At 36.4% G+C, this 12521-nt stretch overlaps 1 protein-coding gene across 4 annotated transcripts in view; it reads left to right on the forward strand.

Moving 5' to 3' along the window:
• Window positions 1–12521, forward strand: part of CEP295 (centrosomal protein 295) — a 56516-nt gene that overhangs the window by 9499 nt on the left and 34496 nt on the right. For 3 of the 4 annotated variants that reach the window (XM_039223873.1, XM_039223875.1, XM_039223874.1), the window contains exons 4-7: window positions 3229–3353; window positions 4439–4532; window positions 6639–6734; window positions 12006–12146. In XM_039223873.1, the coding sequence (XP_039079804.1) occupies window positions 3229–3353; window positions 4439–4532; window positions 6639–6734; window positions 12006–12146 (456 nt within the window). Of the gene's footprint in view, window positions 1–3228; window positions 3354–4438; window positions 4533–6638; window positions 6735–12005; window positions 12147–12521 lie in introns of those variants that run through there. The other variant, XM_039223876.1, reaches the window with a different exon arrangement.

Genomic DNA, 12521 nt, shown 5'->3' on the forward strand with positions numbered 1-12521 from the left:
ATGGCCAGATTTCATTGTTTCTCATTGCCATGTAGTATTCCATGGTATAGATAAACCACATCTTCTTGATCCATTCATCTGTTGATGGACACTTAGGCTCTTTCCATGTTTTAGCTATTGTGGAGAGTGCTGCTATGAACATTGGGGTACATGTGCTCCTATGCCTCAGCATTTCTGTATCCCTTGGGTAAATTCCTAGCAGTGCTATTGCTGGGTCATAAGGGAGTTCTATTGTTAGTTTCCTGAGGAACCTCCACACTGTTTTCCAGAGGGGCTGTACCAGTTTACATTCCCACCAACAGTGTAGGAGGGTGCCCATTTCTCCACATCCTCGCCAGCATCTAGAGTTCTCTGATTTGCTCATTTTAGCCACTCTGACTGGCGTGAGGTGGTATCTCAGTGTGGTTTTGATTTGTATTTCCCTGATGAGGAGGGATGCTGAGCATCGTTTCATGTGTCTGTTGACCATCTGGATGTCCTCTTTGGAGAAGTGTCTGTTCATATCTTCTGCCCATTTCTTCACTGGGTTGTTTGTTTTTTGGGCGTGTAGTTTGGTGAGTTCCTTATAGATTCTGGATATTAACCCTTTATCTGATATGTCATTTGCAACTATCTTTTCCCATTCCGTTGGTTGCCTGTTAGTTTTATGGATTGTTTCTTTTGCTGTGCATATGTTTATTTTGAGAGAGAAACAGAGCACGAGCAAGGGAGGGGCAGAGAGAAAGGGAGACTCAGAATCTGAAGCAGGCTCCAGGCTCTGAGCTGTCAGCACAGAGCCCAGCGTGGGGCTTGAACCCATAAGCCATGAGATCATGACCTGAGCCAAAGTCAGATGCTTAGCCAACTGAGCCACCCAGGCTTCTCAGCACCCCATGTCTTTTTGATTGGAAGATTTAGTTCATTTACATTTAAAGTAATTATTGATATGTATGTACTTATTGCCATTTTGTTGTTTTCTGATTGTTTTTGTAGTTCTTCTGTGTCCCTTTCTTCCTTTCTTGCTTTCTTTGTGTTTTGATGACTTTCTTTAGTGTTACGTTTGGATTTCTTTCTTTTTATTTTGTGTGTCTATTATAGGTTTTCGGTTTGTGGTTATCATGAGGTTCATATTAGGTATCCTATATATATAGCAGTCTATATTAAGTTGATGGTTGCTTAAGTTCAGACATTATAAAAATGTTAAATTTGTATTGCCCCTTTACATTTTATATATGTGGTATAATATTTTACATTGTTTTATGTGTCCCTTAACTAATTATTATAGATATAATTGATTCTACGACTTTTATCCTTTAACCTTCATACTAGCTTTATAAGTGATAAACCAGTGGAATTTTTTTCTTTCATAGTTTTCTCACTTCTAGTTATGGCCTTTTCTTTTCCACTCAAAGAAATCTCTTTAACATTTCTTATAAGGCTGGTTTCAAGGTGATGATTTAATTGTTGATGTTTTAATTGTGTGTCTTGGTGTGGGTCTCCTTGGTTTCATGTTGTTAGGTGCTCTGTTTACTTCCTGGACCTAGAAATCTGTTTACTTCCCCAGGTTAGGAAAGTTTTCAGGTATTGTTTGTTCAAATACGTTTTTTTGTTCCCCTTTATTCTCCTCTGGGACCCTTGTATTGTGAATGCTATTACACTTGATTGTGTCTCGGGTCCCTTAATCTATCCTCATTATTCTTATTATGATTATTCATTTTTATTTTTGTTGTTTAGCTTGGGTGCTTTCCACTACCCTTTTTTCCAGCTAACTGATTCATTCTTAAGTTTATTTGTTTATTTTGAGAGAGAGCATGAGAGCAGGGGAGGGGCAGAGAGAGGGAGAGACAGAATCCTAAGCAGGCTCTGTGCTATCAGCAAGGAGCCATACCCGGGGCTTGAACTCCCAAACTGGGAGATCATGACCTGAGCCAAAATCAAGAGTGGACCCTTAATCAACTGAGACACCCAGGTGCTCTGTGATTGGTTCTTTTTAATATTTTCTATCTCTTTAAGTTCTCACTGAATTCATCCACTTTTAAATTTGGTGAGCTTCTTTCTTACCATTACTGTGAACTCTTTACCTGGTATATTGCCTGTCTCCATTTTGTTTAGTTCTTTTCTGCGGTTTTGCCTTGTTCCTTTTGTTTAGAACATATTCCTCCATCTCCTCATTTTGTCTGATTTTATGTGTTTGTTTCTGTGAATTAGGTGGAGTTCCCTCTCCTGGTCTTGAGGGAGTAGACTTATATAGGAATGTCCCCAGTGTAGACCGAGTGTGCCCAGCAGCTATTGCCGGCCAGCTGGAGCTGGTGTGGTCATAGTCCAGGGGCCTGATTGCTACACTGCAGGGCCACCCTGGTGGGACAGCTAGAGTGGGCATAGGCCAGGGGTCTCAGGTGCTCTGTGCTGGGGCCACCCTGGCAGGATGACTGCACTGGAGCAGGCTGGGGTTCCTGGGGTGCTCCATGCTGGGGCTGCCCCAGCAGACCTGCCTCAACTTTTCTATATATTAATATAATTCAGTAATCCTGGTCGATGCATTTCTTAGGAAAAATCACTGTCCTGCAAAACCTGTCTTCATATGATGTTTAAATTGGAAATATTCTCTTCCAGTACTTAACCATCTGGGTAAATATAATAACCTTCTGAATCTGAAGTTGTTTCAAGCAATTTGGACAGATTCATTGGGCAGAATTCAGATCTCCCATTTTAGAGGGAAATGTTTTAGAGGGTATGAGGAAATGTTTGTGGAATATGTATACGCTTGCATTTGATTCACAAACAATAATACTTTGTCTTTCAAAAAGAAAAAGTAGAACTTAGTATTTAAGTATTTAGTATTTAAGACTATTCCCAGACCATGTGTTGTTTATTGTGATTTATGGTTGGAAAATACTAGATTGTGGTCTCAGAGACAGCCGCACAAAATAAACAACCTGGTTCCAAAAAAATTGTTTGATATCAAACAATTAGTGAAGAAAATAAGTATCCTTAAAATATGTGACAATGAAATATGGTCCTTGATCCCTGAGTTTAATCTGTTTTCAGTAATAGCCTTAGGTTGTGACATCTGATTTTTGTAGTTTTATTTATGCCACCATTAACTTTGTGCTTTAAGTGCAATGTTTCCTAAACCTCAGTCATTTGAATACCTTCATGATTTTAGCCCTGACTGGAGAACCACCCATATTATTTGTCTGGCATTTTAATCTTGTTGAACATAACATTTTAAGTAATATATATTTTTAGGAACCTGATTTGAATGCTCTGGCACGGCGGGCAGCAGAAAGAAAAAGAAAAGCAGAAATGAGGCATAAAGAGGCTCTGAAATTACAGAAAAATCAAAAAGAAGAACTAATGAAACAAAAAACATGGTAAAGTAATAATGATTTTTATCATATTTTCCACTGGAACCAATAGGGTTAGAAGTAGAGAATACATTGGATACTATTTAAACAGATAGTACATATAAGTTATGGGGTATATCAATTGGTTTTTTTAAACTTGGTTTAAAAATAATGCATTCGGGGACACCTGGATGGCTGAGTCAGTTAAGCATCCAGCTTGTGATCTCAGTTCAGGTCTTGATCTCAGGGTTGTGAGTTTGGTCCCCCTGTTGGGCTCCATGCTGGGTGTGAAGTCTACTTAAAAGTAAAATAAAATAAAAATAATGTTGTGGGGGTGTGGTTTGCCTAGGTGAGCAAATTAACAAATGACTTCAGCAATTACTTAGTTTCTAGAGAAAAGTGTGGCTAGTTCAAAATGCATGTCCCCCTAGATCTGTCTGCCTCTGTGTAAAAAAAGAAAAATCAGTGCAGTTAAGAGCACGGAAAGAGATTCAGACTATTGGCAAATCATTTAATGTGTATTTTTGCATGTTGTAAAAATGATGGAGCCCCTTACTAATCAACAGTGCTCATTTTATACAGTGGCCCGTCTTTATCAACATTTCTAGTTTTTTGTACTCTAAACCCTTGTAAATTAAGAAGCATTAGATGTTTGTTGGGTCACTTTCAGTGTAGGACTTTATGTCTTTAGATACACGTCTTGGGGCGCCTGGGTGGCTCAGTCGGTTGAGCGTCTGACTTCGGCTCAGGTCTTGATCTCACGGTTCATGGGTTTGAGCCCCGCATCAGGCTCTGTGCTGACAGCTAGCTCAGAGCCTGGAGCCTGCTTCAGATTCTGTATCTCCCTCTCTCTCTGACCCTCTCCTGCTCATGCCCTCTCTCTCTCAGAAATAAATAAAACATTATAAAAAAAATAGATACATGTCTTTTACTTGTAAACATTTTCTTACATGTCCGTTGTGTAGAGACTTATTATTAAACAGCGTATTGAGCCTGTGGGATAAGACTGGAGAATTTCTTGAGATCCTCTGCCTTTTATATTTTAGACTGTAAGGGTTGTGCTGTAATATTACCTAAGGGATTAATATAGGACATCTCTTGTTTTTTTCAAGGCATATAACAGCTCGAAAGGAAGCACTACTTGTGGAAAAAGAGAGATCTGCCAAAATTACAAGTCTGCCACCACCACCTCCAAGTCTTTTTGAGGTGAATTACTTGGAGCGTTGAGAAGAACTAGGTTATAATAATTCTTGACTATTAGAATTCAATGCAGGTCAAAATTTCATTTGCTTAAACTTAATTTTTAAATTTACAGGTAATACACGAGTATGTCTAGAGTATTTAAAAATAATCCTAGATACTTTTTATCCATTCTTTAGTATATATCTCTGATGTGTAAGGATGTTTTTTAAATACAGTTTTAGTATTCCTGATACCTAATACCCAGTCTATATTCAGTTTTCAGCAATTGCCTTAATTTTTTTTAGTTGTTTCAAAAGCTGTTTTTGATTTTTTTAAAGCTATAAATGGTTTGGTCTTTTTGGTTTTTTTTTTAATGTCCTTTATTTTGGGGGGGAAAAACTGGATTATTTGCCCTGTTGACTTTTTACACTCAAGATTTGGGCATTGTAAATGGTTACCATTTTACAGATAAAGAAGTTAGGTTCAGATAAGTTTATAAATTTACACAAGACTACATAAAGTGGATAAGAGATGTCTATTTGTCTATGGGAGTAATATGTGTGCTTTTGTGATTCGGAGCTTGTTTTAGAAAAGACATTTATTAAGTAAAATGGAAATGAATCTTAAAAGGTATTGGTTCTTTTGTTTTACAGTAGTTGTAGTTATTGAAATGGCTGTTTGGGTGATTATCACAATTACATAGTTATTTCTATCTAAAAAGTAGAAATAAAAAAACCCCATAAGTAGAGGGATATCTAATTTCATTGTATATACAGGCATATCTTATGTATGCAAGATCAGCATAAGTACCAGATGTGGGCCTCTTTAAGGCCTTCATTTTGTCAGCTTCCCTGCTTTTATGCGGAGCCATCTGCCATGGGACATTTGATCCAAAAGATTCAAATAGGAGCATTTCAGATTTCAGTCACTCTGTCAGTACCACCTCCCTCGGTACCGAGTTAAAACGCAAGCAGCATTTTATCCATGATACCTTTTGATTACATTTATTGTAATTCCTAATGTTCCTAACCAGTCAGGGTCAAATATTTACATAAAGCAAACAAAGCATTATCTGTGTAAATGATCTGACAAATAGGAATTATATGCAAATCTGTAGTTGTACTTTTTCCGCCAAGTTTTTATTATGAAAATTTTTAAAATACAGAAAAGTTAAAAGGCAAGTACAGTTAAATGAATAGCTGTTTACATCTATATATGTATGTATAGATTTCACATAAGAATAAGGACATTCTCATATGCAACCACAGTATCACACTGAGGAAGTTAATAGGTTTTTAATACCATTTAATATAGAGTCCATGATTAAGATTCTCCAGTTGTCTCTAAATTGTTTTATCTTACAACTTCATATATGTATATGTATACACACACACACACACACACACACACACACGATTTATTGTCAAGTTAGCTAACATACAGTGTATACAGTGTGCTCTTGGTTTTGTAGGGACAACTTCTTTCTTTTTTAAATAGGATTCCAGTTGGGTTTCACCTGTTGCTTCTGCTTGTTTTGTCTCTTAGTGTCTCTCAATCTAGAACATTCTCACACTCAACCCTAGTCAACTTTTGTATTTTAGACTTTTTGAAGAGACTAATTTCTCATATTCTGTTTGTCTCATTTGGTTATGGTGGTGACTACAAGGCATCTCTATCGTAAAGGTATATTTTGCTCTGTTCAGTTATCAAGTTATCTGGGAGGCCGGATAATCTGGGAGGTGATACTCTGGCACCAGATAGGTATCTGTCATCCTTCTACTTTTATGCACGGTCTTATTTCCATTTGAAAAACAAGTTTCTCATCACTGGACATGCACCACCATAACCAAGTGATCAAACCTAGAATCCATATTAAGAGAGCAGCTTGCCATTATGTACATTCTAATGTTACTCAGTAAACTATACAGTATCAACAATTTAATATTCTTACCTAAGTATGCTCTAGTTTTTCAACCTGTGTTTCATGTTAATGGAACTATAGTGCATGATCCCCATGTAAGAAAGATGAATAAGGATAATGGGTTAGATACAAAATTACTTTTTTTATAGGGTTCAGCTTTAATTGAAATACTGTTACCTAATAATCCATTGTCTATGTTCCTTTTTCAGAACGTTGAATTAAAAAAAACTTCTCATGTGAAAACCAGTAGTTCTACCTATCATCATCTCCACGCTTTTGTGAATAGAGAGATGGATAGAAACCAGGTGATTGACTTATTGTTGTTCATGATCCTCACTTTATTTCTCGTTCATTGAAGTGAGTTGTATCTATACGTGTTCTTTATGAAAAATTTGCCACTATAAACATAAACTATAGGAAAATAGCTACCAATTTCATCACCAAAGAGTAATGTGATTCCTACATTAATGAATTCATTATAGTCTTTATATATAAATATATGCATACACTTTTCAAAACATAATTTTTATGGATATCATAGAGTTTACTTAACCATTGTTCTTTTATTTCTTTTTGCTTCTGTAAATAATGCAAACATAATCTTGTACATTTTGACCTATAATTCTGAGGTATGTTTAGAAAAGATTCTTGGAGGAAAAATTATTGGTTACAAACTATAACAATTGATACAGATACTTGATACGGATCATTAAATTGCCTTTTAAAAAGTATCAGCAACATATGAAAATGAGCATCTTTATCATACCCTTATCCAGTTCCTTGTATGGATTATTATGATTTAGAAAGTATTACCAGTTTTAAGAGTGATAAATGAATCCTTGTTATTATAATTGCTATTTCTTTGTAACTAGATTCTAATTTCTTTTCATGTTGGATATATTTGGCTACTAAGAAAACAAACTTTCCCAATATAGCTTTCTTATGGAGATCAGAATGCAGCAAATACGCATTTTGGTTAACTGCTTAATGGCAGATGTTAAAATCAATATTCAGTTCAAACCTGAGATAGATGAGTATTCTCATCATAGAATTAACTTTTAATAAAAAGAATAAATCTTGATTTGTTTAAAATCGTAAATTATTATTTTGCAACTTTAATAGTATTGTAACATAGGGACAATAACGTCAATCTGTGGCTAACCTGCTTTTGTGGTTACTGCACTACATTTTGCAGTATTAAATAGATGTTCTCTCTCAAATAAGATAGGTAAAAACATTTTTTTAGCTAGGTGTTGTATAGTGTACTGCTGATGGGGTTACAGCAAGTTATTAAACTTTCCTCTTTAATAGTAAATAAAAGAGCTCTCTCTTCAGTTGCTGGATTGAAGTTTGGATCAGTACTTACAATGTAGTTTTAGAAAAAACACTCTCACAAACTAAGCATTTTGATATTTGCTTTATTTGCTACTTTATGCCATCACTTAGGAAAAATCTGCCTTTAAACCTTGGGTTTAAAATGTAACAGTGGAGGGGTGCCTGGGTGGCTCAGTCAGTTGGGCATCTGACTTTGGCTCAGGTCATGATCTCACAGCTTGTGAGTTCAAGCCCCATGTCGGGCTCTGGGGTGACAGCTAAGAGCCTGGAGCCTGCTTTGTATTTTGTGTCCCTCTTTTACTCTGGCCCTCCCCTGCTCATTCATTTTTCTCTCTCTCTCTCTTTCATAACTAAACATTAAAAAATTAAAAATAAAATGTAACAGTGGAGCAGTGTGTTAGGTTTTCAAGATAAAAAAATTACCTCTGAATTTTCATCTGCATCTTGTTTCTCTCTCTTTTTTTTTTTTTTTTTTTTTTTTTTTTTAATTTTTAAGAGAGACAGAGCATGAGCTAGAGAGGGAGAGACACAGAGACAGAATCAGAAACAGGCTCCAGGCTCTGAGCTATCAGCACAGAGCTCGAAGCAGGGCTCGAACTCACGAACTGTGAGATCATGCCCTGAGCTGAAATCGGATGCTTAACCGACTGAGCCACCCAGGAGCCCCTGTATCTTATTTCTTTAGCAGCTTTCTGCAAATAAATGACTTGCGTATGTTCAGCCAACCTTTTTAACATTACAAGTGCACAATGTTTCGTTAGAATACCCTGAATAAAGAAGCTTTAAAATCTCTTTTAGGTAATAAATTTGGTCTTTGGCTTCAGAATTATGAGGTAGTCTCTTGTATCCCCACTTAGAACCAGTTACTCTCAATTACATTTAGCTACGTTTACTTTCTGTGCACACAATGAAGAAAACATGATTACAGTTTCTAAATTACTCATGGCCTTCATTGCATTTGTTCCTTTGTCAATGACAGTTGCATAGCAACTTGTTGAAAATGGATTTTTTTGTCCCTAGAAGTATTTTTCCAGTCAGATACACTATTGTTTGCTGTGACACCCAGAAATATCTTTAGACAAGCAGAAACAGTTAAGTTCATCAGTTATTCTGCTGTCCAAATGTCTGACATACAAGATGCAGAAGTACCATATTTAATAATATCACTCACATTATGTGCACTGCAGATTTTAATTCATGGAAGAATTTTTTAGAAACATTTTCTAAAAAAAATATCGCCTGGGTTTCACAGTTTTTGCAAATTTCATATACCTTTTGAGTTCAACTGCTAAAAATTTAATCTGACAATTATTTCAACAAGATTTTTGTCTACATTTTTAGTTTCATTAACACAAGTCTATAAGGGATTGTCTTCTTAAAGCATGCTTATAGAATCTTGTTTTCAAGTTTGGGCAGTCACGCTAACCTTTTATTTTCTTCATATCCTCTATGTACCTCATTATATTTGGATCGCACATTTATTGTGAATGTTGTATATTTTTGAAGTTTTTCCTTCCCTTAAAATTTTGGTTGAGCACAATTGACATACTGCTGTTAATTCACCCTTAAATGCTGTGGTGAAAATTGCTAAACAATATTTTTCTAAAAAACGTCATGGCCTGGGGCACCTGGGTAGCTCAGTCAGTTAAGCATCTGACTTCTGCTCAGGTCATGATCTCTTACTGCTTGTGAGCTTGTCAAGCTCCACATTGGGCTCTGTGCTGACAGCTCAGAGCCTAGAGCCTAATTCAGATTCTGTCTCCATCTCTCTGCCTCTCCCCTGCTCTTGCTCTGTCTCTCTGTCTCTTTCTCTCTCTCTCTCACAAATATAAAATAAAATAAAACCTAAAAAAATTTTTTTTAAAGTTATGGCCTAAATGGAATGAAATACTGTTCTTAAAGATTACTTTATTTAATTTTATACATTTTAATTCCCTAAATAATTTTTTTGGAGATTAAAATGCTGATTCAGTCTAACCTTTGTTCTGCCTGGTGTTCTGTAGATTTTCACAAATATTTATTGGCTCAAAAGGGGTATAATTTTTCTTGAATTATATTAGAGTTTATAGGCTTGCCTTTCTTATAGCCATTCTATACTATCCACATAAAAGCTGCATTTTCAGTATGAGGTGAAAAGTTATTTTGCAAATAATGCAAGGTTTTCATGCCTGCTATTATAGCTGCAGCTATAACTGTATAAATTTCCTTTTCTTCTTTAACAATGGTCCTTACTCTGGGTTCATTTATCCTTTTTTTTTTTTTTTTTAATGTTTTCTTTATTTCTGAGAGAGAGAGAGAGAGAGACAGCATGAGAAGGGGAGGGGCAGAGAGAGAGGGAGACACAGACTCTGAAACAGGCTCCAGGCTCCGAGCTGTCAGTACAGAGCCCGACGCGGGGCTCGAACCCACGAACTGAGAGATCATGACCTGAGCTGAAGTTGGACGCTTAACCGACTGAGCCACCCAGGTGCCCCTGGGTTCATTTATCCTGAAATGACAGGTGACCACAGCTGCAGCCCACAGTCCACAGAACATATGAAGCAATGCAACTTTTTCTTGTAATATCATGACTTTACATTGCTTCTTAGGAGCACTTCTAGCATCGTTAGTGGTACTTTGTATGGGTCCCATGAACATGATGTTATGCAAGGTTTATGACACTGCACTAATAAACACGATAAAAAATACACAGGCACCACAAGACATCACTTTTTACCATATGCAGTTTACTGGAGAGGTGAATTGCTCATGTAGAAATGATTAATGTCAGTGTTTTAATCAGATAACGACACTTGAGCTCACTGCAATAGCAACAAGAAGTGGCTAAAAAATTATTATGCGGTTACCTGGGTAGCTCAGTGGGTTGACCATCCTACTCTTGGTTTCAGCTTAGGTCATGATCTCATGGTCATGAGATGGAACCTGCTTAAGAGTCTCTTTCTTCCTCTGCCCCTCCCCTCTGCTTGTGCTCTCTCTCTCCCTCTAAAAAGTAAAGATAAAAAATAATTATGATAGTAGTTTAGTATGTACTACAGTTAACTTTATGCCCATATGACTTAAACATTGAATCTTTATGTCTGTTTACATTTCTTGACTGTGAATGCCTCCACATCTGGTCTATAAGTCTTGTGTTTGTGAGTTTTGATGAATTTTAACTTTTTATATCTATTTATGGTAGTAAATGATTAAATAGACCAGTATCTTACATATATTTTATGCATTCATGACATACCTAACTTTTCTTAATTTTTTTGATATTTCTAGGCTACATGCTTCATCTGAGTTTTTCCAGAGTGTTGCAAATCTCCAAAACATTTTCCAATATATTTATTGGAAAAAACTCATGAATAAGTGGACCTGCACAGTTTTCAACCTGTGTTGTTTAAGGGTCAACTATAGTAGCTTTCATAGTCATCATTCTTAGTTCACTTAAGAATTTCAGCATATAAAATATATAAGATGGTCCCTTAAAGTCACCTTTGTAATGCTTAAACCTATACTTGAAAGTGAACATTCAGGTACAATAGTAAATCCAGGTTATGTGCCCTTTCCCCTCTTATTTGCTATTATTATTGTTAGCTTGGTGAGATGATGTGATTACACACAAGTTTTAGGAAGTTGGGAATTATATTAAAGTAGCTGTTTTGGTGACTTGACCTTCCTGAGGTTGAAGTGAAGCAGCAGCTATTGACCGAAAACCAAGGACAGATCTCAGTTCTTCCCTAAATGACCTTAGATGCATATGGGTTCTTCACTAGCTTGTGAGTGCTGAGAGCACTGTTGTTTTAATGGAGTTTCATAACACAACAATGATGGAGGACTGTGTTTGGATGAGCATAGTGTAATCTGGTTTAAAGTGAACGAATTTGGGGCACCTGGGTGGCTCAGTCAGTTAAGCTTCTGACTTCAGCTCAGGTTACAATCTCATGGTTCGTCGGTTCAAGTCTGACATCGGGCTCTGTGCTGACAGCTAACTCAGAGCCTGGAGCCTGCTTCAGATTCTGTATCTTGCTCGCTCGCTCTCTCAAAAATAAATTTAAAAACATAAAGTGAACAAATTTGTTCAGCTTTCACTAACAATTTGATACTTTTCATATATACATACAGTTGATAATTGTGGGCATATATCTCTTCCTATTTTATTTTATATAAGTAGGGAAGCATGATTTTAAAGTTATTTTTTAGTTATCACTTTGTTTCACAATTTTTAAATTTTCTGAAATTTACTGGTTGACTGCTAGCCAGATCCTCATGTGGCTGCTGAAGAAGAAGCGAAAAGACTGGAAGAAAGACAGAAACAAGCAGCACAAGAGAGAATGGAACAGAGTGAAAAGGCGCATGTACGGGGTTTCCAGGCACTGAAAAAGATCCATTTGGCTCAAGTAAGAATCCTGGCCATCGACGTACCATAGGCTGTAGAACTGATTAGTGAATGGGCTCAGAGGTCAGAGGTGTGAAGAATGCGAAAATACACTCTTTGACTCCTGTCATTTCAAGTTTCCCATTGCACTTTCAGGTTGGGTGAAGCAGTTCTCACAGTTTATTGTTCTTCTAACATTTTTTTGCAATGATGAATGTATTAAACATTTAATATTTTAGTCAGCCAAATGGCCTGAAGAGAAATTGATCACTTTTCTCATTTAATGAATTGGATTTGTGCTCTGTGAATTTTGGGATTCTGTTTATTAAATATTTACTGAGCAAAGCACTTGCTGATTGATTCAGAGGTAGAGTCATGGTCCTTCCTATCAGGAAGC

This window comes from Hyaena hyaena, unplaced genomic scaffold (assembly GCF_003009895.1).
Source record: "Hyaena hyaena isolate Hyena2069 unplaced genomic scaffold, ASM300989v1 scaffold_1478, whole genome shotgun sequence".
NCBI classification, from domain to species: domain Eukaryota; kingdom Metazoa; phylum Chordata; class Mammalia; order Carnivora; family Hyaenidae; genus Hyaena; species Hyaena hyaena.